Source organism: Linepithema humile, chromosome 2, assembly GCF_040581485.1.
Source record: "Linepithema humile isolate Giens D197 chromosome 2, Lhum_UNIL_v1.0, whole genome shotgun sequence".
NCBI lineage: Eukaryota > Metazoa > Arthropoda > Insecta > Hymenoptera > Formicidae > Linepithema > Linepithema humile.
The window spans coordinates 33917398-33944480 of record NC_090129.1 but is presented as its reverse complement, the minus strand read 5'-3'; the positions used below and the strand labels follow the sequence as shown (position 1 = coordinate 33944480).

The 27083-nt window shown below is 36.9% G+C and overlaps 1 protein-coding gene across 1 annotated transcript in view; it reads left to right on the top strand.

Moving 5' to 3' along the window:
- Positions 1-27083, top strand: part of LOC105674936 (neuroligin-4, Y-linked) — a 187854-nt gene that overhangs the window by 28638 nt on the left and 132133 nt on the right. The window contains exons 2-4 of the mRNA XM_067349407.1: positions 18795-19156; positions 20928-21328; positions 22242-22417. Coding sequence (XP_067205508.1) covers positions 21081-21328; positions 22242-22417 — 424 coding nt within the window. The 5' untranslated portion in view covers positions 18795-19156; positions 20928-21080. The remainder of the gene's footprint in view (positions 1-18794; positions 19157-20927; positions 21329-22241; positions 22418-27083) is intronic.

Here is a 27083-nt window from a genome sequence, read left to right as displayed (position 1 = left end):
TTTTGATCATGCAAAACTTTAAATCTTGATGATATCTTCGAGTTTCTTATTCAAGAATCTTTTCGGTCAAATGCTGAGGCTTTAGAAGCTGCGGGTTATTCTCTTAAAATCTATTTCGCCGAAAGTGGCCGTTTCAATTTAAACGTCACCGAGCGGGAAATATCGCGGCAATTTTTGCGTTTGCGAAAACGAGGGAGAGCCTGGGAAAAATTCTCCCCATTCAGCCTTGGCCATTCTCTCTTCGTCCGATATTCGGTATGCATAATCTAAGGATATCCACCTATAATCCGCCGACAAGAAGCACTCTGCTGGCCAACCACCGGTGGGAAATGAGAATAATTTACATTCAAGTAGATACGCACCCTCCCGAGCTCCCGGCCGTTGGATTGGGTTTGTGTTTTGTCCGCGCGATATCGTAGTCGGACATTAACGTTGCCGTGGGATAGAGTCGTTCTCACCCGGGATTTACATGCTAAGCATTTAAGTCGTCTGCTTCGACATCATCTTCCGTCGTTAAAGTCTTTGATAACGATATGACCTCGTGTAATCTCCGTTCTCTGTTCCTCCAGCATTTTCAAGTTTATGCGCTATAAAATATTTGCACATCTGGGTTATTCGGAAAGTGTTTGAAGCTGTCCACATAAAGTAGAAAGTTCGAATAATTTAAATATTGAAAGTTTTTGACGCGCATCAGCTCCACATTTTTGCAGATTTGCGTAATTTTGTTTCACAAACAAAGAAAAGTCATTAATTTAACTTTTCTTGTTGAAATTACGTCTTTAAAGACGCGCAATATTTTTTTCACGAGCCAGAAATGTCAAGCATTTCTCTCACTTTTGTTTGTCTCAAAAAGTGTGTTTTTATAAATATAGAATTCTCAAAAATCAATTTTCTAAATGGAATGTATCTCATCTTTCTGATTTTAATATATGCTTCGCGCGGCCGTTAATTAAATCTCAACACAATGAGTTGAATTTAAAGTGCACCACATCTGCAACAATAATCCATTTATATTTGCCATTCGCAAAGCTACATTCGCTAAGTAGAACGGACGCCAATATGTCAGACGTTTTGCAACACACCTGTCCTTCTGTATCTCTGAACCTTCTGTATAATGATATTATTTCGTAGTTGAAAGAATTTGTAATAACTCTGGGGAATATTCTGTGTATCGCTATATGTTTCCTCGGTACTTTTAACGGTTGTGTATCTTTGTAAAGACCGTTAATCCAACGTCAACTCGTTCCGCATGGCAGCCGTAATAGGAAGCGCGCTGCCGAATCGATCGCAACGCGTATAACGAAATCTACGAACGCAATGCTTTTAATATGTCAAAGCGTGGCGGAACAGTAACGACGGGATCGACTTTCAAAGGGTTCAGTCCGCCGTAACAAACGCATTATTGCCGTTATAGTCGCACCGAATGATACAGATAAATTATATCCCGATCGAGCACCTATGCTATTAGCGCCCTTCCCTCTCGCTTTCCCCCTATCTTCCCCTGTCTTTCTCCATTCCATTATTCTTTTGTCTAACAATCCGTTGAAAACGACTGCATTCTGTTTTGGCGATTTGTTACGTTAAAAATACATTAGTTAATAAATGCACAAGTTGAACGGAAAACGCGCCATTGTTCTCTCTGCTGTGCTTGTTATTCGGATTACTGCGCTCGCAAAAATAATTAATGCGTTACAAGGCATTCCGCGGCAATAGGATTATTTTTTTTAAACAAAAAGATTATTTCTACGGGGCTTTAATTGTTCTATAATATTTTGCAGTTGCATTCTAATACTAAAAAGTACAAAAAGATTCAGCATGTGCAATCAAGTTTTGCTATAAGAGAAAATGAATTTGAGATTTGGCCGAAAAAATTGAAAGCTGAGAAAAGAAAGAGCGAAATGTATGAGACGTCTTATATACATCAGCGGCAAATCCTGAAACGTCGTGCTCAGGAACGGTAGAATCTTGTTTCTGCTCTTATTCGAGTGGCTAATTAAATCCGAGATATTGTGTCGAGCGTAAAATTACTACTCGCAACGATGTCTGAGAATGAATAAGGAGCGCTCTGAATGGCGGAGAAATTTCGTTTCTGAAAACCCTTCCGCAGTGAACGCGCTTGAATTTCACGAGCAAGAGCGAACGCACTCGCCTATTGATTATAGTAACACAATTATGCGCTTGTATAGAAACCGGCTTCTAGGAAAACAGCTCAAAGATTGTAAAACTTTAGGTGGCTTTATTGTAACGTGCATAATTAATTAACTTTTTAGATACTCAAATGTAGCAATTAACTCATTACGGTCGTCAAAGAATAAAGTACCGTAATAAAAGCTACAAAGATGCAGTTTCATGTATTCAAGGGACTTAGGGTTCTGTAGGTTTCAAAAAAGTAAAAACAGCAGAAAATCAAAGAGCCATAAAATTAGAGAAGGCTGCACATAAGAATTAAAAAATTTAAGAAGACAAAATCGTCAATTTAAAATTCTAAAAAATATACTTTCTACAAAGATTTAGATAATATATCATTTTCACAAGAACGTAATTTCATAAATTCAAGGATCTTAAGTCTGCATTTCTTTGGCAGAAAGAAATAAAGAAAAAGCAGAGCATTGAAAAGTTACAAGATAAAAAGGCAAGAAAAATCTTTTAAAGTTAAAAGAATAAAAATAATAAAAATTTATATCTTATATTTTTGTGTAAAATTTTTATAAAATAATCTGCCACAAAATGATCGATTTTCAACCAGATATAATTATTCTACTCTACTAACTTTGAATAACGAGTTCAAGATTGTTAATTTCCGTTAACTCTCTTAAAAATCTACTGTGGCAATCTTTACCGTTGTTGTCTCATCGAGGCGCAAGTTTGCGACGAAATGAGACCAAGAATGGGTCTCATTTGATGTCTGCGCGCGACAGTGCCTATTTAGTTCCCGTTGGATTGCGGGGTGAAAACAAGAAAGCGTGGCTGGTAGAGGAAGGGCGGAAAAGGGAGGAGGATGAGGATTCGTTTCGCGAATCTCTGGCCTAAAACCAGAACGCAAATACAACACCAAGGGGAGATATGCAAAGTGGCGAGCGCTTTATGCAAAAGGTCTTCTGCCACCAATTCACTTTCCACCCGGCTTATCATTCTACGTACGCCCGCAACATCTCACGATGGTCTCTCTATTTATCTCATGAAGCCCGCATATCACAACGCGCGAGTAGCAAGCATCAAATGGATTTTTACAGTATTTAAGAATTTGATTGGAAAATACGAAATACGCAGACGAAGCGAGTGTAGAAGACGAAAAGTTTGAAGCAAGTGATATAACGAGTTCAACATTATCAAATTGTGATTGAATTGCAAATCTCTATTCTACCTTTGTTTTATATAAAACAAATTTGATCTAGAAATAATGTTATTTATTCTACACTTTATTCTTAGCGCAAATACTTCAATTTTATAAATTTCTGATGCTATGCTTTGATACTTGAAAGCTTTCAGTTTATTATTAATTTTGAAGTTCAAAGCTTATTCATTGAAATACTTCACAATATGCAAATTAATTGAAGCTTTAAATAATAAGCGCAAATATAAATACACAATGTTTCCACATAGATTTAAGAGAACGCTGATTTGCTGATAAATTGCGTCATTGATTATTGTCGGCGCCATCAGTGGCTTCGGTTCGTTTAAAAGCTTAAAAAGCATTGAATATATAGCACTGTGAACCGATGCCTGCCCACTGCAGAAAGCCGGAAATCGATTTGTACATGTTGCAAGAATTACCGATAAAAGCCACCAAAAAATAATGAGACTCGGCTACGCGTCATCACGAAAAAAGGATAGAAAAAAAGGATTGCATTGCACACGCAATGTTTTTTTTTATAAAATAACAGAACATTCCCGATATGAAAGAGTTACACTAGAAAAGCGTGTTGATTAGCGATATTGTTGAAGAGATGGATTCAGTTCGCGTATAGTGAATACCGTCGCTACTATACTCAATCTGGTTTAGTCAGGCTATCAAAGCAGCGGATTACGTTTACGCATACATACGTGTAGTGCGAGAATCCTTGCTACGCGTAACAATATGGCGTTTGTGTTCCCGTGTCTCTGTTTATATGGAATAATCTAATAGCTAGAAAGCAAAAAATTAAAGTTTGAAAAGTTTGAGGATCACAGGCAGATCTTTTTTAAGTAATAAACTTTCAAAACTGTAGTAAAAGATTGATTTCGCCGATAAATCTATTGGATTTTGGATTTTGATTGTAATTTTTAATCATAATTCCGAATTTTTCAAATTGATACCTTAAATATTCAGGCGCCTAGAGTCCACATTTTGATATATTTGCATTCGTAGAGAATTCCGTAATCTCTTTAAATTATTAATTTTATGGATTGTTAAATTTTCTCTTTCGATTAATTTCAATTGTGGAACATTCATAAAAGCAAAAAGCTGGTTTTTTTGGCTAATCCAAACGATTAACCAAAAAAGATGGGAATTAATTTTTTCGAGTGTAATTATTAATCCAAGTTTGCTGTTAAAATCTTTCTGACAGTTGCTAGAATACTTCGATATAAACGTGCAAACCTCCCCTACAATTTCAAGGGAACTTTTCCAATTAAATTTTCGCTCTTCCGGAGAAAAGTAATGCGGCCCGGAGCTGCGAACTCGTCCGGATGCGGACGAGACTTACGACGACGCCCGGTGATTGATGGCTACCCATTTAGCCCGGTAAGCTGCTTTTCCCCGCTAAATTCCTGCATAAGTACACTGGGCTCTCCTGCCCGGTGATGCCCTTCTATTTCCGGTCGCATCTCTTGTCAACGACACATTAGCGAAACAGGTTTTCCAAGTTGGAATTGTTGTGGACGAAGCAAAGAGATTAGACTGATTGCTGATAATACGGGCGTATAGATAAATGTTGGGAAAGCGATTTGAATATTGCAAATTCTGAATATGTACACACACACACACACACACACACACACATTGCAGTATAAAATATACTTTTATCAACTCTATTCTGATCTTTTGAACAGTGTAAATTTTATTGAAATATTGTTTCTTTTTATTCTTTATTTTCTTGGATTCTATCGATCTCTTTTCACATTTTAGTTTTTGCTAAATAGATTTATAATTGAATTCTCGATGAAATTTTGGATGAAAAAGATATCAGTTGCAAATTTATTTTGTGATAAAGAAATGCTGATGTTATATTATTAATAGTATTGTATGAAATTGCAATGCAGTGCGCAATTCTATTCTAAAATGCGCTTTTGTATTTCATCTATCTATAAATCTATAAATTTGATCATCGATGTGTCATCATTATGCGTCACTTCGACGAATGTTACTATTGTGAATCTCATTCACACGTGAATCATCGCTTTGTCTTACAATTTCACTTCTACTCTATAGGGTATTGCATGTAGGAAAATAACGCGCATCTATTTTTCTCTCTCTCGGACACTCGAGTTGAAGTAAGACGTCCGACTGTCCTTTCATCTCTCGATCTAAACAGAACCTCCTCCTACTCCACTATTATTGGCGTTGTGAAGAAAATGACGCGCTTTGACCACTCGAGTTACAGTACCCCACCATTCTTCCGCAGGGACTGCCGTTTAATCTAAAATGGGAACGTTCTGCCTCACTATTGGCGCTATTTAGCAAACAACGCGCGCACCACTCGACTCTCAGCCCCCCACCTTTCGCGCAGCGTGCTCTCGCGTGAATCGTATAGCTTGCGATCTAATCCAAACCCTTTCTATTATTTTACTATAGGCGTGTCAATAATGAAGCGCTTCGGACCACTCCGATTGCATCATCCCACTTTCGCGCAGTATTCTTTCGCGTGAGTCGTCGCTAGTCTAAACAAGGCTTTCTTCCGCCCCACTACTGTTAGGAAAATGTTGCGTCTCGGACCACTCTGATTGCAGTACCCCCACCTTATGCGCAGTATTCTTCCGCGTGAATCGTTGCTTAGCTCCAAGCCTTTCTCCCACTATTCGCGTATCAACGACGCGCCGCGGACCGCGCTGGTTGCAGTGAATCGTCTAAACAAGACGTTTCCCATGCTTTGCTGTCGACGTCATTAAGAAATGAACGCGTCTCAGACCGCCGCAGTATCTTTACCTTTCGCGCAAGTATTCTTGCAGCGTGAATCGCTGTTTAATCTACATGATATAATACGGAAGACTTGAAATTCCGAGAAATATTCGTGGACCTCAGATTCCATGCAATTTGATTAATATTAATACCGGTGTGCGGCGGCACACGATTTCCCCAGTGACTTGAAACGTGGCTATCTGTCTGGCACGTGTGCACTCGAGACATCCATGTAGCACAACTTTCATGATAGTAACATTTGTCGAAGTGACGTATAATAATGACGTATCGACGATCAAATTTATAGACAGATAGAATACAAAAGCGCACTGCACTTCATACAGTAATATTAATAACACCAGCGTTTCTGTATCACAAAATAAATTTGCAACTGATATCTTTTTTATTCAGAATTTAATTACAAAACTATTTCTATGATAACGCTGATGGAATAGAAAGCAAGCTTTTGATGTGTATAAAGTTAGCCCCACACTTTAATAAAATTAAAATAATCGAAATTGTACTGCATTGTACTAGTTTTGTACCAAATTGTACCGCAGTTAATTTTTTGAAATCACGCGCGGATTTCCAAAAAATCGAAATTTTTGAATTTTTTTAGTAGCCCCACACTTTTCGAAAAATGATTTTTTCTCGACTGTACTACATTGTACTAGTTGTACCGAACATTGTACCGTTTGAAAAAAATTCCTAACAAATTTGGATTTTGAGAAAAACGAGAATATCGAAAAATTTTGAACATTACGTAATTACGGCAAATCGGCTATTTTTTAAGATATCGAAACGCGGTCAACGGAGTTCGAAAGAGAATCGTTTGTACCGGTTTGTACCGCTTTGAATTTCGTTTGCACCTCAACCGGACCGAAAGTACCAAATTTTGCAATTTTTAACAATACGTAAATACGGTAACTCGGCTATTTTTTAAGATATCGAAACGCGGCCAACGGGTCTAATTTAAAAAAAATTTTTTTTTATTTAAATTTTTTATTTAAATTTAAATTTAAATTTTAAATAAAAAAAATTACCCCCAAAATATTCTAAAATACAACAAAAGATGCGTAAGAATTATTTTAGTTTAATATTACATATATAATCGTTATTCTTTTGTCTTATTGATTTCTTCACATTTGCCAGAAAGCTCTGTAATTAAAATCCAATTAAATTTTTCAATTAAATATTTCTTGAAAGAAAATTATTTAGCTCTAACAAGCATCGCTTGTTCTGTGTGTTATCAATGCAAAGAACATTACGCATAATTTGAATATAAATTCGAAGTTCGGTGTAGCACGAGTTTATCGGGCAGCGTCGACGAGCCAGTCTGAGTTAGGTAAGAAAAATTACGGCCGTCCTGCTGGTAGCATGTAATTAACTCGAACAAGTCCTTTCATGTTTTTTCTCTCCGGGGCTCTCTTTTTTTCTTTACGCGTAGCAAGAATTGTCAGAGCAGCAGCGGCGCTGGCAGCGGCTGACACGGACAAAGACCGCAACGCCGCGGCGCCGCTTTGTTTCGCACAAAAGCCTGCGACGCGTCTGGGAGCGAGGAAAAATAATGGGAAAATGTAATAAATCGCGTGATTAATTAACCCACATTTGCCTCCGCGAAACATATCCGCCAAAGAACACCTTTCTTTGTCGGATGCGTCATTGCTTAAATGTCATTATTTTATTTATCACAAAGAATGTCAACATAATTTAATTAATATTTAGCATTTTTATTTACCAACAAAATACTTTGCTTTCGTGTAAAGCGTTTAGTTGTTTTCATTCATTTATTTATAGATTGATATAAATATTTACCAAATATAAATTTAATATTAAATATTTATTGATATTTATACTATATTTACTATTAGTTATATTCGATATGAACGGGGTAATTTTGTTTTGATTTATTTGATGCGAATTGGAGGAGATAAAATTTAACACACAAAAAAGGTAGAAAAGTATGCCACCACATGTTCACAAGTAGGAAAATAAATTGAGATCTAAAATTTACGTCGAGGAACGGAGAGAATAAATCGATGTGTGTAATTTCTATGACATATCCAGAGTGCATCTTAAATTTTGTATAACGCATTCCCCCGCTGCGAAATAATAAATAGCAGTTGTCGACGAAATATGATTCCGATCGCTTGCGCTGCTATTTTACCGTGACGAAGTATTACGACAATCTCGTAATTACATCGGCCGTTGGAACAGATGATATAATATAGCGGAGTGTTATTACGGAAAACGCGTGCGCCTCGTTCCGTGCGGATTGATTAATAATACACGGGGATGCCGGTGCTGTAATTAAATTTGTCAGGCGTGAAATCTATATCGCGCGTTATTCCGATTTTACGCGCGTCGCATAGATCACGCGGAACAACGATCCTTACACAAGCTAGCCAGCAACAACACGCCCACCGTGTTGGTACCAATGACACGCATAATTCTCAACCGTACAGATGCAATACTCATATCCTCCATTCTCTAACATTGGTAGTAAAATGTATTTTAAATAATATTAAAAAGACCTTTTGCACACGTTTACACACATGACGCGCATATTTACATATCTATAGATTTTAATAAATTACAGAATTTTCTTCTGCTTTACAAAATTTAATTGGAAATATGAAAATTATGTTGCAACATCTAGCTATACGCTATTATTTGAAATTTATGCTTTAGGCTTACATTGCTCTTTTATGTAATATAACTTTGTGTAAAAAAAAAAAATAATAAAAAACGTACATTATGTTTTTCAACTTTTGATTAATATTATGTATATTTCTCAAATGTTAATTAAAATCTAAATTTATTCTGTGAAAAAGCGTAGTATGTTTGAAACTTAATTATGAAGCAAGAAATACTGTCGACTTTCAAGTAGAAAAAGTCAGACACAAAATATTATATAAAGTCTCATTAATTGGATAAAGAAGAATTTTATTCAACGAGTGAGTGCATATTTACTTTTTGACTGTCAATTTAAATCGAAATACTTTACGATCCAAATTTTTTACGAAATATGCTGCATTTAAAGTTAATAACAACGTAAAAAGAAAATGATAAAGCTATTAATTTGCAATTGGTTTAGTCAGGCATAAAATTTATCTTTAAATTTTTTCGCTGTGCGTATTTATATAAATGAGTTTTCGAAATTACATACCTTTTTGCTTTTCAAATAGAAATGTGTTTTGTGAGGTGCTCGGCGACGCATAAGGTAAGCCCGAGCTTATAGCGAGATATCGATCGACAGCCTTCGCAAACTTCGAGGGCGATTGAAGGCTGCGGTCCTTTGATAAGTCCGCTGTCTTATTTCCATTCGACTTCAAGAGTTCAACTTTTCGTCGCTCACACGCTCCGTCAAGTTTCTTCTCTCTTTCCATCGTTTCAAGGAAAAGTCCCGAGTCTATCTCGCCGGCAAAATAATAAAAGAAATTCGTTTAAAATTCACGAGCCACGCTTTTCTATCAAAGGTTCGCATTTGATCCGGGCGTTTAAACGTTGCAGAACTAAAGAGCACCGGGATCTCAAAGTCAGGATCTAAGAATTTGGGATTTAGAAATCCTAGGATCAGAAAGAAGCCAACAAGTAGAAATATGAAGATTTAATTTAACTTTTAAATTGAAACAGGTACAGAAAGTATTTTACTTGGGACATGTAGCGTCCGCAATTTTTTGATACGTCTCTTCCTCATCCTTAAAAATATCTTCGTAAATATTATACAATAAAATTTACGTTATAATATGAATCACATGAAGTTTCAAAGATTGTCTTTCGCCGTTTATCGAAGAGGTCGCAAATTTAAGGATGATTAGGTTACAAAGTTTAGATTCTGCGAGGATGCTTTTGATAACATTACGACAAAGCATTGAGACGCGATAAGCGCGGAGTTAATTCGGCCGGGCGTTATCACAGCCGAAATCCGAACCCAAACTGCTCCGGATGCAACAGTCTGTGAATGTTTGACCGCACAATATTTGATACTACGTCCGTAGATATCCCGCTTCGAGGATCTAATCGTGGCTCGACCTAGATAATAGCTGACAGAAGCAGAGCTGCAGAACTGTTCGCGATTTGAACGCACGCGGATTTTGAAGCCCGTGTGTAAAGTGCATACACCTAGCCGCGTGTAAGTGCATCAAATATATACACATGCGGAATCTTCAATATTTGCTAACTCCTCGCGATTACGCGATATTAAATCATAAATATAAGCCGTGCGTTTATTACGTAATCATTAATATTTCAGTTGCGTATTAGAGAGAACACTTAGGGAGAACTAGTTTCATATTTCGCTTCCAACAACCATTTAAATAGTGAAATATTCGATAGATCGTGCAAATGAATTAATTCAGTCATTACAGTAAATCACTATTTTGAAGTCATGAAATAATTTGTCTCCAGAGCGAGAGACGTGTCATCGGCATGACAGATTGGAAAAAATTGCCCGAGATTGCTCGTCAATCCCATTTGAAAGTTGTATTCACTGACATAGGTGCAAACAAGTGGTAGATTAATATCACGTGACAGTTTAATTGGGACGGCGTGGATTAAACTGAAAGCGTGGAAGGGCCAGCTGGACATTTTTCATGGCCAAGCCAAATAAATAGGACCGTCCAGGCTGGCAATCCTGACGAGCAGATAAATTCCTGTCACGTCGGCGTCCTGTTTCCATCTCCGAGAGCCTTCTATGTCGTCGATTTATTTCGAAAAATTGCAATAAAGTTAGCTCTGATAGCGCAGTGATTTTGCTCTATCCAAAAAAAAAAAAAAAAAAAGAAAAAAAAGAGAACGGAGTGAGAATTGGCAGCTCGCTTTCAATCGCGTCGCATTTGAGCCTCGATTTGTACGGTCAATTCGATCAGCTGGTGCAAGAGGGCGAACAATTGACCAGAAAGTCGAGAATCAAGCGGCGCCACGCCGGAAGAAGCAACTCCGCGGTGAGAAATCCTCGTCCTTCACCGCGAAGTAATCTCGTCCCTGACAAGGGACGATGGCGCGAAAAGAAGCGAAAGGGATTGGAGGGAAAATTGAGGAAGGATAATATCCTCCCGCATCCATTCCGGAGATGCCGCACAGTTTCGCTAGAAGGTACGAGGCATCCGTGGAAGCCGGCTAAGTTTGCCCTTATTGTTCCGCGAATTGGATTCGCTCGACTTAGACAGCAGGCTTTCCGGAAAATGTTGCGGCCGTATCGTCATTGGCTGGTTAAAGATATCCTCGATCGTCGCTTAGGGATTCGCCCAGGAAAGTACTTACGTCCCTTCCACAAACTTTCTGTAGTGGCTGGGCGCTAACAAACTTACGCGAATCCTTTGGTATTTACGTTAAATCGCCTTCCGGGCGTTGTATAGAGGTGCGCATTCGAAGGAAATTTGCGTCCTTAAGTCCTTAAATGGGATTTTCAAGTTCTAACTTTGCGAGATCTTAGAATGTTTGGATCGTGTGTTTCTACTATCTCGTGCCTGTTCCTTAAACATGAGGAATTTGATGTTAAACTTTCGAATTGTTATATTGTACACCATCGAATTAATTATCGAAAATTAGCTATTTAGTAAATTAAATAGATTTCGAATTCTTAAAGTATAAAAACACATTCAAAATAAAATTGTCCATTCACTTAATCTTTTTACTTCAAAATATAATTTAAAATTTCACACAAAATAAAATTTGGAATTAACATTATCGAATGATTATATATTATTATATGATTATATATTATATATTATTGAATGATTATATATTAATTATTTAATTGTTGAATTATTATATAAAAACAAATTAAATTTCGATTTCTTCAAAAATCGACCGTCTGCAAACGTTTCAAAGAAATATTCCATTTATCTTAACTTTTTATCTCAAAGAATTTAAAATTTTCACTAAAGTTGTATTTTGAATACACTTTCCTTTACTTTTCCATTCTTACGGCTTTCAAAGACTTTCGGAATGCTTCATTGCATTTACACCATCTTCCGTTTTCAATCCCTCTGCAAACTTCTTATACTTTCTTTTTACACGCGCTTTAATCTCTCGTACATTATTATTTCTCGTAGCAACACCAATCTATAATTCCATAACATCATCCTCTATCCGGTTCTATCTCGAGGGGTCACTCGGATCCCCTAGGTGGTCTTCCGACCATCCTTCCGCTTCGGGTCGGATGAAACGACCATAGCGCAACAAACAACCCACAGGTTATTTGTCTTCGTTCAGTGTACCGAGGAAAACAGGCTAGAAGAAAAGATTTTGGGGTGAGTAATATGGTACGGGACGAAAGGGTTATGAAGAGAATTCGCGAACGTAACCGCAGCTGCGTCGCAGCTTTCGAAAAAGCTTTCGCCGAGGATTTCGTTCAGTCTCGCGCAAAGCTGCGGAATTTCACCCTTGTCCCCGAGGGAATTTTTCATTTAGCCCGCATTATTTATACGCACGCTTTGGTTACCTCCCAGAATTCTCCCGCGAATGTTTCATGCGGAAATTAGCATGCCGCGTCTGCATCTTTCTGGAAATAAAACTGCTCGTCCTGAGAATTTTGCTGAATGCTGCATTGTAAAAATGTTTCAGGTTTAGAAAATGTTATTGTTATTTATTTCCATCGGATATATATTCTTAATCCAATAGTCTTGTTATTTGTCAGCTAAAAACATTTGAGTTTCTTTTTTTAACGATATTTTTATGCAAAAATATATTTACAATCTGCGTTCTGTGTAACTAATATCACGAAAAACGCAATTGTAGTAAATAAGTAGCCAAACGCAGGTTAGGGTTTCGATAAATAGCCGGAAGACAAGTGTACGACGGTGCATTTGTATACACACACTTGCCGGGAGCATATTGGTGATCTGTCCGATCGATCGATCGGCATTGGTACTCGATGGTGGCCTCTCTCGGGTCCTCTTCGCCGGCGTCAGCCACGAAACGCCGCTTTCTGGCTAGTCAATTTCGCGGCATTGTGTGAGAAATATGGCGGAAATGGAGTTCTTCCGTTGCGTGGCTCTGCGAGATATACGGTCTCTTTTCTTCCTGTCAATCTCGTAAGAAAGCGCCACATCGTGAATAGCTTTCCGATGCTCGCACACGCTGCCGTGTCTTCCTGCGCCTGTCATTCTGTCGCAACGTATCCTCTTTCAGAGCGCACTGCGATGCATCTGTTATTCTAGCAACTATGGCTGGACCATCAATGGCCATAGTGTCGCAATGAGAAACAAAATTACAAAGAACAAAAGACGCGTTAAAATGAATACAAAAGAATAGTATTAGTGATGTACGTACATTGTTGCCTTTAAATAAAAATTTAGTGGAATGTTATTTGTCATGATAAATTAATGATTATTTTTTAAGAACAATTTAGTGAAGTGAGAAGTTCATTTATCATAACAATATATTTTTTATTAGATAAAAATTTAACAGAACCAAAATGTTTATTTTTGCTATGTATAGTGTTTATTTTAAAATAATTTTTACTAATTTAATTGTTGAAAAAGGAATGAAAGCTTTTAAGGAATCGATTCAAACAAAACAGTTCGTTACAGACAAACAGAATTTTATAGTCACTAATCCGCTTAAAGAGTGAAAGTTTCTGTTTTCAAATCCTTAAACTCTTTTATCTTCAAGTCTTTCCACTGTTACTCTTTATCCAAATTTAGATGTAAAAGAGTTGCTTTGCAACAAAGTTGTCCAATTATTGAATTAACACAGTTTGTGCAGTGTTCGCAAATAACGTGATTATAAATCCTGAAACTCAGTATATGTGTATGAAGTTAGCCTCACACTTTAATAAAATTAAAATAATCGAAATTGTACTGCATTGTACTAGTTTTGTACCAAATTGTACCGTAGTTAATTTTTTGAAATCACGCGCGGATTTCCAAAAAATCGAAATTTTTGAATTTTTTGAGTAGCCCCACACTTTTCGAAAAATGATTTTTTCTCGACTGTACTACATTGTACTAGTTGTACCGAACATTGTACCGTTTAAAAAAAATTCTTAACAAATTTGGATTTTGAAAAAAACGAGAAAATCGAAAAATTAAGGACATTACGTAATTACGGCAAATCGGCTATTTTTTAAGATATCGAAACGCGGCCAACGGAGTTCGAAAGAGAATCGATTGTACCGGTTTGTACCGCTTTGAATTTTGTTTGCACCTCAACCGGACCGGAAGTACCGAATTTTGCAATTTTTAACAATACGTAAATACGGTAACTCAGCTGTTTTTTAAGATATCGAAACGCGGCCAACGGGGTATATATTTAAATAAAAAAAATTTCAAAAAAATTAGGCCCATTGGCCGCGTTTTGATATCTTAAAAAACAGCCGAGTTACCGTATTTACGTATTGATAAAAATTGCAAAATTCGGTACTTCCGGTCTGGTTGAGGTGCAAACGAAATCCAAAACGGTACAAACCGGTACAAACGTTTCTCTTTCGAACCCCGTTGGCCGCGTTTCGATATCTTAAAAAACATCCGAGTTACCGTATTTACGTATTGTTAAAAATTGCAAAATTGGGTACTTCCGGTCCGGTTAAGGTGCAAACGAAATTCAAAGCGGTACAAACCGGTACAAACGATTCTCTTTCGAACCCCGTTGGCCGCGTTTCGATATCTTAAACAACATCCGAGTTACCGTATTTACGTATTGTTAAAAATTGCAAAATTTGGTACTTCCGGTCCGGTTAAGGTGCAAACGAAATTCAAAGCGGTACAAACCGGTACAAACGATTCTCTTTCGAACCCCGTTGGCCGCGTTTCGATATCTTAAAAAATATCCGAGTTACCGTATTTACGTATTGTTAAAAATTGCAAAATTTGGTACTTCCGGTCCGGTTAAGGTGCAAACGAAATTCAAAGCGGTACAAACCGGTACAAACGATTCTCTTTCGAACCCCGTTGGCCGCGTTTCGATATCTTAAAAAACATCCGAGTTACCGTATTTACGTATTGTTAAAAATTGCAAAATTTGGTACTTTCGGTCCGGTTAAGGTACAAACGAAATTCAAAGCGGTACAAACCGGTACAAACGATTCTCTTTCGAACCCCGTTGGCCGCGTTTCGATATCTTATACAACATCCGAGTTACCGTATTTACATATTGTTAAAAATTGCAAAATTTGGTACTTCCAGTCCGGTTAAGGTGCAAACGAAATTCAAAGCGGTACAAACCGGTACAAACGATTCTCTTTCGAACCCCGTTGGCCGCGTTTCGATATCTTAAAAAATATCCGAGTTACCGTATTTACGTATTGTTAAAAATTGCAAAATTTGGTACTTCCGGTCCGGTTAAGGTGCAAACGAAATTCAAAGCGGTACAAACCGGTACAAACGATTCTCTTTCGAACCCCGTTGGCCGCGTTTCGATATCTTAAAAAACATCCGAGTTACCGTATTTACGTATTGTTAAAAATTGCAAAATTTGGTACTTCCGGTCCGGTTAAGGTGCAAACGAAATTCAAAGCGGTACAAACCGGTACAAACGATTCTCTTTCGAACTCCGTTGGCCGCGTTTCGATATCTTAAAAAACATCCGAGTTACCGTATTTACGTATTGTTAAAAATTGCAAAATTTGGTACTTCCGGTCCGGTTAAGGTGCAAACGAAATTCAAAGCGGTACAAACCGGTACAAACGATTCTCTTTCGAACCCCGTTGGCCGCGTTTCGATATCTTAAAAAACATCCGAGTTACCGTATTTACGTATTGTTAAAAATTGCAAAATTTGGTACTTTTGGTCCGGTTAAGGTGCAAACGAAATTCAAAGCGGTACAAACCGGTACAAACGATTCTCTTTCGAACTCCGTTGGCCGCGTTTCGATATCTTAAAAAACATCCGAGTTACCGTATTTACGTATTGTTAAAAATTGCAAAATTTGGTACTTCCGGTCCGGTTAAGGTGCAAACGAAATTCAAAGCGGTACAAACCGGTACAAACGATTCTCTTTTGAACCCCGTTGGCCGCGTTTCGATATCTTAAAAAACATCCGAGTTACCGTATTTACGTATTGTTAAAAATTGCAAAATTTGGTACTTCCGGTCCGGTTAAGGTGCAAACGAAATTCAAAGCGGTACAAACCGGTACAAACGATTCTCTTTCGAACCCCGTTGGCCGCGTTTCGATATCTTAAAAAACATCCGAGTTACCGTATTTACGTATTGTTAAAAATTGCAAAATTTGGTACTTCCGGTCCGGTTAAGGTGCAAACGAAATTCAAAGCGGTACAAACCGGTACAAACGATTCTCTTTCGAACCCCGTTGGCCGCGTTTCGATATCTTAAAAAATAGCCGATTTGCCGTAATTACGTAGTCCAAAATTTTTAGATTTTTTCGTTTTTCTCAAAATCCAAATTTGTTAGGAATTTTTTTCAAACGGTACAATGTTCGGTACAACTAGTACAATGTAGTACAGTCGAGAAAAAATCATTTTTCGAAAAGTGTGGGGTTACTCAAAAAATTCAAAAATTTCGATTTTTTGGAAATCCGCGCGTGATTTCAAAAAATTAACTACGGTACAATTTGGTACAAAACTAGTACAATGCAGTACAATTTCGATTATTTTAATTTTATTAAAGTGTGGGGCTAACTTCATACACATACTCAGTATTCAAGAATCCTATACGGTATCCATATCGGAACCGCTGCATTCTCACGCGAATTAACAAGCAAATGTGTCGTTAACCGCTGCATAGTATACATTGCTCGCCCTTTGAATATAGTTAGTGGGGATGCTAAATGAGTCCACAGGACGACAGTCCACGGTTCAGGACTCCTCGACTTATGCCAGGAGTCGCGTTTATGTATGCCCGAGAAGTTGCCAAGTGGTATCTACTGGCGGGAGACTATTTGAGTTTGCCAAGTAGCAATAATTGTCTGCAGTACTGTCCAGGCGATTGCAGCATTCCGCTATCGCTAAAATAGCCGACTATGAGAAGGCTTGATCCTTCCAAGGGCCTTTCAGTATAATCGAATTCCGGCCTTGCCTTTCTTTTCTTTACCGACGTGACTTCTGCCCAGGAATCTGTGTAACTCTACCGAATTTACACTACAATGATATCGTACGAGAGAATAATATGATAAAATTTAAGCTTTAGAGTTAACTCTTGTGATGTCTCGTGGACGTTATTTAATAAAGTTAAATAGAATTTCCGTACAAATTTTATTAACATTGATAACATGTTTTAAAGAAAGCAATAAGAGATTAAATAATATAAATTATACATATAACAATACATTAGAAACGTATGTATCGCAAATAAGTAGCAATTATCCAACTCTTATATTTATTTAAAGTTTTAATGCATTCATTTTAACGTGAAAAATTTAGACAGAGTTTCCTCGGATTTTGTCGTTTCTTCTTCTTCTCTGCTTCTTTTTTTTCTAACTAAGTATAATTAAATGTTAGCTTTAACCCATTTAATTCCACTACATTACAATATACATGAAGAAGAAAAGAAGGAGAAAAAGAGAAGCGAAAAAGTAGAGGAAAGCGAGAGCACAAGGATGAATTATAAAGACGAACTAGTGGAAGAGACTAAGAGAGAAGAAGAAAAAGGGGAGCAAGTAAATAATAAGAATTGATAATGTAAAGTTACTTTAAGATGCGATGAATTAATTAAACTAAATTAAGGTTTAGTTTGCAAATAAGATAGGTTAAATAAAGAAGACGTAACTGACTTTAGAGCTACAGAAGAGCTAAATTAAAAGGGAATAAGAAAGTATCGCTGTTGTATCTGTAAAACCGAAATGCATAAACAAACTTTAAAATTGATAGCGCTTTTAGCTATTGTTTTATGAATTCTGGTAAAAGTGTTTGCATTTCATCAGTGTTTTTTATGAATGTTTATTTATATATAATATTTTATGTTGTTTATTTGATACTTCGAGACCTGCAAAATCCATTTTAAAAAAATAAATAGAATAAAAGATATTTTCTCATATAAAATACTTACTTGTCTGAACATTGATTGTACAATGTTATTAAATTTATATCATTATTTATATCATCTGGTTCACTGCCTTATTGATAATTTTCTTTCTTTTAATATGATGTGTTTATACTAAATAACAAGTGTATTTGCCCGTTTGCTCTCATAATCGATGTCTTACTATATAAATTTAATTATGCTTTGGTTTTAAATGGTAAACTAAATTGGTGATTCTCTTCGAAAATTAATTAGTTAATTAGCAACAAAGAGCGATAATGAGTCGTTTCATATCATACAATATTCTCTGATTTGGTAATTTATTAATGGTATGATTTAGTAATTTAGTTGATTGTCATATGATTACCATAATCTGATATTAATAATAACCTTATGTAAATTTCTCATGCTCTCTGTGAATAATGGTAGAGTCAAATATAGGTGCAATATTGTTATTATTTATATACTATGTATAATATGATTATCATATATCCTTTGTTCATATTAAATTATAATTTTTTTTAATATGAACATAACAATTTAATTATTATAAAATCTGCAATTTTGTAATTATAAAAAACAATTTTGTTATAAAAAAAATACTAAATTAGCGTACTACTTTAACGTACTATCTAAATCTAAAATTGAACAGATCAAAAAGAAATAAAACATATTGGCTTAAAAGTTTAAAGAAAACAAATTTTTAATAATTTTATGTAAAATATGTGATTATGCATACAAAAATTAATTATATTTATTTTTTCTATGTTTCAGGAAACGACAAGCAGCGTTCAAAGCGTGATGAGTTAATTCCAAATTTAAATAATTTTTAACAAAGAAAAATAATCGCAGATTGTACAGAATAGTTATCGAAAAGGAGAAAATACAATGTAGAAATTCGATTAAATAGCGATATTTTACGAATGGCGCATTTGAAAAGTGTGATAAAGATCATAATAACAATTAATTATCTTGATAATTAATTTGAAAAAAACAATTAGTAATTGAGTGAATTTTAACGAGCAAGAGTGAACGAAACAAGATGCCAAGAGATATTCTGGATTGAGGCTGTCACTTTACTGTTGAATAATCCAGGAAGGCGAAAGGACTAATTGAAGTCATGACTCGCACAAATGGTAAGATTATTACAAATTACGTTAACTTATTGATACAATTACTTTTTATTCAAAGATGATTTTGACGCGCGAAAACTAAATAATTTAGAAGAAATAATTGATTTGAATTTAAATTCTTCCACTCTCACGCTTAATCTACCTTTTCGCGTTTTACTTTTGATTCGTGAATTGACAAGATAAATTCGCGGCCAGATGACGCATCATTGATAAGGAAGAGAAATTATCGGGGTGAGTGTGACGGGGGCCGAAACAGCTTATCTCCTTTTTCTCCACCACGTGGATCACGAGGGAAACGTGGCGCCGTTACACAACGTTGAATTTCCTTCTCCTCTCTAGGCCGATAAGTACTGATTTCCATAATGGCTCCACGTACGAGTGCACTCACTTATCCCCTACCCTTACCAGCGCCGCTCTCAACCCCATTCCGCCATAACCCTCTCTTTGCAACCATTCGTATGTCCTTTCTCTATCCGCGCTCATGGAAACTTCGGTTCTCTGTAATCTTATCGCGTAACGCGAATTCAAGACTCGATAATCGCATCGGGACGTGATTAATTTTTTGATTTAACGCTCTTCATGTACGCCAACACCACGACGATTTTATGGCAACGCTCATGGTATGCGGAATTATTATTATTAAAGTTTATAATCCTGCACTCTTCTTCACGGCTGATATTGAATAAAATTTCCCGTCTCAAATTTGCTTTTTAAATTTCACATTTAAAAAATATTAATTTTTGTTCTATTTGTTTTTACATGAAATGTATATATTTTTAACGTAATGTAATACAACGTGAAAATTTTACTTCTTAATTAATTAATTTAATATAATTTTTTGAATTTTTCGAATGTTGAAAATGGAAAAGTTATCATATTAAAATTATTAAGGTATAAATGCGACGCTAAATAGGAGTGCAGAAGTATTTATCAAAAAGGGAAGAGATATATTCAGCACAGATTTCGTAGTAGTTGGTTAATTAGCTTTTTCCGAGAGATTTGGTTCTATTAAAATACAGCAAGAGTGCGACTTCTATAGAGAGTGTTTCCTCGCGCTTATCGAACTTTATAACTTTCTTCCTTCTCACGCTTATCCATCGTCCTCACCTCCTGTTGCCATTTTCCCTTCGGCTATTTTACTTTATCTTTCATCAAATAGACGCGGAGATATGAAACTTTCTATCGCCAGATTAGAATACGCTGATAATCGACAAACACCGAAGATGTCTCCGCAAAAATCGCTCCTCTTCTTCGCGGTCGATTATCAACTTCATTGTAACATGTATTCAATTATTTATTTCTTTTTTTTTTTATTGAATATTATTGTCATTTCCAATAGAATTGTTGGAACCGCAGCGCGTATTAATTAAATATTGATATAGTTAATTGAATGGCACGCTAAATAAATACGGCCAAACCGGCAGTAGCGCAATCGCCGCGTTCTCGAAATTAAAACTAACAAAAACACAGAAATTAATTGATGCGATCGAGCGAACAATCGCGTAAGCGAAATAAAGTGCTACTTCACGCGTTTGTTACAACCACCTTTGAACAATCTCGAATAGATATTAATTAATAATTATCATAGAATTATGAGAGCACTGTTTTGTTTCCTAGCATTATTGCATGCTGGTTTTGTTTACTGTTATGCTCAATTAGCTTTACAGTTAATTAATTCTAGAAGATTAGAAAGAGATATGAGAAATTAGAGCGTGCGGTCTAAATAATCGACGATCAATGATCTATGGAGCCGCGGTTCATGTATTATTTTCAGAGAAGCCCATCGGAATGGCGGGAACTCAACGGTGTCGCAATTAATTGCGCAAGCGTAAATGAGAGACGATCGTTGCGAGACGCGGAGGTGATCCATAGATCGTGCCGGGCGTGATCAGTCGTGGTAGAGCGCGGGCGAGAGGAGGGTGGCAAGATGGAACTTTTCCTGATCTTCGTCTGCCTGATCGCGCCGCCCGCCCTCTCGCTCTCTATCAAGAGCAAGCTCAATCCACGGATCGTCCAGACGCGCTACGGCGAGGTGCAGGGCATCACGCGGTCCTTCGAGTACGCCAAGTTCCTCAAGCCGATCGACGTGTACCTCGGCATACCCTACGCCACGCCACCGGTCGGCAGCAACCGCTTTTCCCCGACGAGAGCGCCGAGTCCTTGGGAAGGAGTCAGGTAAAATATTCTTTCCTAAGAAAAATAGAAAGAATTTCATTTCGACGTATTTAATTTTACGACGTGAGCCGTTTAGTAATCTGAAAAATTTCATTTTAGTTCGGCATTATTACGCGCTATAAAAATATTTTGAAAAATTAATTTTTTTTTACCAAAAAAAGTAACAGTGTCCTTGAACGAATATATAATTAAAATTTAACGTACAATTTTGAGAGTCGCAAAAGAAATTAGAAGGATAAGTTGGACGATTAAATTGCTGCGAGAAAATTAATAATGATACTCTCTGTTTACTTCTTATATATTCAACACAAATAAGTTCTCATAAATGTTACTTATATAAATCCCGGACTTTTCTTCTAGCGAGTTATGCGGAAAGTTACAAGGCTAATCAATTTTTATTTCCGTGCGCAAAGTCGATCGCATTTATGATCTCCTTGCAGGTTTTAGAGGCAGCTGCTTTTCAATTTTATAACAAGCACGATCTTGTCGGGATACTTCAAATACCGCGCAGTCTTCGTAAGTCGAAGTGTCCGGGAGTATCGCGGAGCGTGTACAACATCTTGAAATTATGCCAAGATATTTCTTGGCGAATTTTTTGAATGCCGATGTTATATTACCTCTAATTTTGCCTATGAATATGTAAAAATCTTTAATTTTTAGAAGTATGTAATATTGGTATCCGATAAAGTAAAATTAAATGTTGCTAGATAAAATTAATACAAAAGAAATATTTGTTAGTGTATTAAAGCGTTATACGCTAAAGGGTTGAAATATTCCGTAGCTCAGCGCATACCTGAAATTCGTTCCCCCTGACGTCGTCTGTTCTTATTGAACATGACGACGCGTATTTCATGCGAAACTTTGACCGTTCGGTTCGTTGTAACGCACGAACGATTTCCGATTTCCTCTGCAGATTATCGGACTCGGTGGGTCCAGTCTGCCCCCAAAAGCTGCCGGACATCGCAAACGAGCAGGAAGCGCTCGAGCGAATGCCTAAGGGAAGACTGGAGTATCTGAAGAGACTACTGCCTCATCTGCGTAACCAGAGCGAGGACTGCCTTTACCTAAACATCTACGCACCCGCTATGGGTGAGTAAACTAACCCTTTAGCAATTGAATTGCATGAGCGATGTCAGTTATAACCACACTCACAGTATGTTTTACCATGCTGTTTCCTTCTATTTAAAACCTGAGCCTTCGGAAATATTTAGGCTCCAAAAACGCTATATTTAGAATTTCAACAACAATTCTGCAGTTATTTGAACTTGAGAAATATTTACAAAAAATTTATTTCTCAAGCTTCAAATAGTTTTAACGCAACGCGCTATGAAAGAATGGATCTACATTTTTGAAATCTCTGCAACTATTTTATTTATGTCGGTAAAATGCATACTCATAAATTTTTTAAATTAATTTTCTACGATTAACTAAACTTTTTTAGTTCGAAAACAATATTCGGTTCAGAAAAAGTGCTAGAGATTCTTTCTATTTCACGTACCGAAATAGGCCGAATGGAAGTGCAGTAAGATCGATCGATCAAGCATTGAAACTTCTTTATACGTCGAACATACGTTCTCTGCTCCGAAGTCGCAACGAGAAACGATATGCTGTCGGCACTATCTCGCGGGAAGAACTTGGTAACGCGATTCTATAGAACTGTATTTGTTCTCGTAACACATAGGATTCGAAGTTTCTCCAGACTTTTGGATGCTCGAATAATAAAATTTAAAAAAATTTTTAATTCGGATACTTTGTTAAAAACACTGCAGTAAGAAGCTCTATAAATTAAACTTGGAATTACAGAATTTGAATTTATTTAGATCTCAGAACACTTAAAGATTGAAATCAAGAACATTTTTTTAATAAGATATGTTTAAAAATGATTCTTATATTAAGTATAAACATTTTTTTTTTCAAAAAAAATCTTAATGCCGAAAAATTGGACGATTTTTATTTTCGGCAAACATCATTTGTAAGAATAAGTATTTCTGCAAATAAGCATAAGCTATTCGTACACGTGAATATGATAAGCTTAATATATCCATCAGTCTTTGCTGGTCGTCGAGCGACGTTGAATGAATGGCGCGGAAAGCTATAGGTGGGAATGGGAAGGGAAACGGAAAGGCGGGAAAGCTGGAGATAGGAAAAGCCGTTCTCGGCAAGGCCAGACATTTTGTTCGTTACACAGTGTCCCGATTAAAAAGCGATTTTTAAGATGATTCACTGGCGACCCAAATTGAATCGCTAATCTAAGTTTGAGGAAACTTTCCGAGAGTTGGAAGGCCCCGTGAATTATGACGGTCGGGAATAGATGTCATTGACCTCCGCGCGATCCCTATATAGCGCGACTCGCGTAGACTGTCTGAAGCCGAACTTCCTCGGGATTGTGCAAGTTATTGAGCTTTAACAGGACCGGCGTCTGGCCGGGAAGACACGTGGAACATTTCAGATAGATTGAGGATTATAGCCTTTATGATAGATAATTAGACACAATTTGATTAATTGGAATTCTAGAATTTCTCGCGATAATGTTCACATATTGATCTCAAACTAGTGTCAATGAGCTTATGAACTATCTTACACTTCTGATTAAGTATTTTCGTATCGAACGCATCACGTATGAGCATTTAACATAATCTGAGTTGATTACAATCAATACGAAGCAAAAATTGTAAATCAAAATACAAGACATTATCAATATCTGGCTTCATAAGAACGCCATGTTGTCGTTGGCTATATATCTTTATAGTAAAGATATTTTGGGAGTAAAGAGGACGTGGGGCTGGCCATATTTGCCGTTCAATTTCCGGCACCAAGACGTTGAGAAGCGTGGAACAGCTCGCAGGCTTGCGCGGGGTAAAGCGAAATTTTCTATTTCGCCGAGGAAATTCAATGATATACGATTATTGAAACACCATTCACTCCGACCGACATACGCGGAGACATAAAAAGGTTCCCTCGAAGCCAAAGGGAAGACAGAAAGAGAAAGTTCGCCGAGTGATGTAAGGGGTGGGAAAGGCCTTAGGTGACGGCAATAAAAAGGGTTGAAGATGAAGAGGCACAACAGCGTAGAAATATATTGCGTGTACCTGCCACGGTGTTCGACGTTGCCTCCGCGGCTGAAAACTGAAGGGAGTGACACAGAAAGATTTATCAAATGTTTTTCATTTTTCCGACGGGCACCTCTGACACGTGGCACGAAATTGCTCGCTGAAATCTTCGCGCCATTGCGAACTGAGTAAAAGTTCCGCGAGATTATGGTGTGAACTCTAGCGGATCTGTAAATCCATCATCGTCTTTGTCGTTTGTAACTGAAAAGACTTAAAATTTCTCTGTTTTCAAGATAAGTTTGAATTTAGTTTGTTTGGAATGCCGAAATACACACACTTTCTAAGAATTCGACAAATTTTCGCGAAAATTAAATATTTTAAAAAATTTTTAAATTTTTATTGAAGAAATTATTTTATTAAATTTAATTTAAAATATAATTCAAATTGAAATAAAATCTCTCTGTATTAAATACAAAATCGCTTTTCAAAATTGCACAGGATCGTAATAAAAGCAATAAAATTTATAATCTTCTGTCATGATTTTAATACTATTGTATGTTATTTTATACTATAAATTAAAAAATTAGATTTACGTTTAATACAAGTTCAGTTTCATCTTTTTCCAAATTTGCAATTATAACGAAACTAAGAAAAGAATTATAGTTTGTTATCATGATCGTAATGCTATTCGACTACAGTCAGCGTTAAAGTCATATCGAATAGACTCGGCTTCCTGCTCGATAACAGCCAGCAAAGTAATAACTCAGAATTTTAAACTGCGTCCTCACGATCGAGTCTCAGAAAGTACCGTTTCTGAGCAACCTCTTGAAAGAGATACATTTCCTTCGGCGCGGCATTGTCTCTCGGATTCTTACGTAATGGAAATTTCTATCGAAAGTTCCGATCCGGTTAATGCACATTGTCGGCACTTCTTCCTCTCTCCCTCTCTCTCTTTCTCTCTGACTTTGGAGAAAGTTTCCGTTTTCCTTGGAAGACTCGCAATTACACGGCCGCCTGCACTCACAATTCCGGCGACGATAGGTAAAGCCCAGTATCGAACGTATGGCGGAAACGGAAAAAGAAGGAGGAGGAGGCGAGTTTTCGAGGCGCGAACTAATAATCGAATCCACCAAGTTCGCGGAATTTGTTTCAACTCTCGGAATACTTTGGAATAAGGACCCCCATTCCGCGACCCATTCGCACTCCGGCTCTTTGCAGGAGATTGTCTCCTCGCGCTCCTTTTTGGACGAAAGTATGGCTCGGGAAATGATTTATTCGTCGCGCGCGGAAGATAAAGCGTCTCCCTTTCCCTTAGGCTTCTCGAGATTCTCTGCTTCAAACGCGATTTTGAGAAATCTTAATATGATCGACAGTGCAGCTCGTTGCTAAAAATTATTACAAAGTGGTACAAATAGACCTGCATTATTTTTGGTCCGTGTAATAAAAGATTAAGAGCCGCGACGTGTTCCAAAAATAATTTCACGCTGCATTTGTAGAAATAACTTTGGGACATTATACGCGCGTTAGCTCGCGACAGGAAATTTAATGTGGCGAGCTGAGGGAAATCGTACGATCCCCGCGTATCCTTCTCCTTTTCAGCGAAAGAGAACGTCACAAGTGCGGAGTGCACATTCGCTCAACTTCCGGCCCGAAAAGGCATTACTAATAGCTCTCGTCGCTGTGATTAATGGCACTAGAGTGCTGTTCCGTTTAGCCGTTTTATTAATTACGCCGGATAACGAAGGTCACCGTTTCCGCACGAGACTATCATTTATTAGCACGGTGTCGCGATAGAGATCGAAAAGCACATGTATTTCAGTATATTGGATGCAAATATTTTTGACTAATTTTAAAAAATGCAATAATTGTAGGGAAGCCAAATATAATAGTAAACAATAATCTTTAAGATTTTTTAAAAAATTTATTTTTTTTTTTTTTTTTTTAAATTATTTCTTAATATAATCACAAACGGCAAAATAAACTTGTTTGAAACAATCTACTCATTTATTTATATACTTTATTACAGAATAAACATTGATCGCCATATCGTTTTCTATCTTCGAAGAATTTCTGTTTGACTTCTTTAGCTAAAGAATAAATAACAGCGCGTTTTTTTTGTACATACATAGCGATGCTCTCATTTGAAGTTTGCACTCACAATAATTTAATATACATGCGAACAACTAGGGAAAGTGCTAAACTACCTGTTTGCGTTACGTCAGGATTATCATCAGCGCTACCGAAAAGTTCCAAAATTCTCTTTGCTATATTTGACTTCCCTTTGTATATGTATTCTGGGAATAAATTGCCGTATTGCGCTCACAAGTAAATAACGTTATATTTTGTGCGAGATGTCCCGCAAATTAAACATGAAATGAAAGCAAAACGAAGTTTTTTACTAATACAAGACTGTTTTATTTAATTTTGCATCGAAAGAGATTAAAATACCCAAGCGGCTCGAAGGGTTCCCTTTGCCAGCTACTCGACTCGAAAGGGCAGCGTAATAAGAAAGAATACCTAGGACCATTCCTTCTGGAACTCCGGACTGTTTTACGATACAATTTTAAAGTCGACGTTCTCGTCTCGCTTCGCTGCATAATTCAGGAAGTTCCGCGAGCAGGAGACGGCGGGATAAAGCAGGGGATCGATTCGCTACTGATTTAATTATCTTTTAATGAAAGCCGAGATTCCCCGGGCCGGTTGTA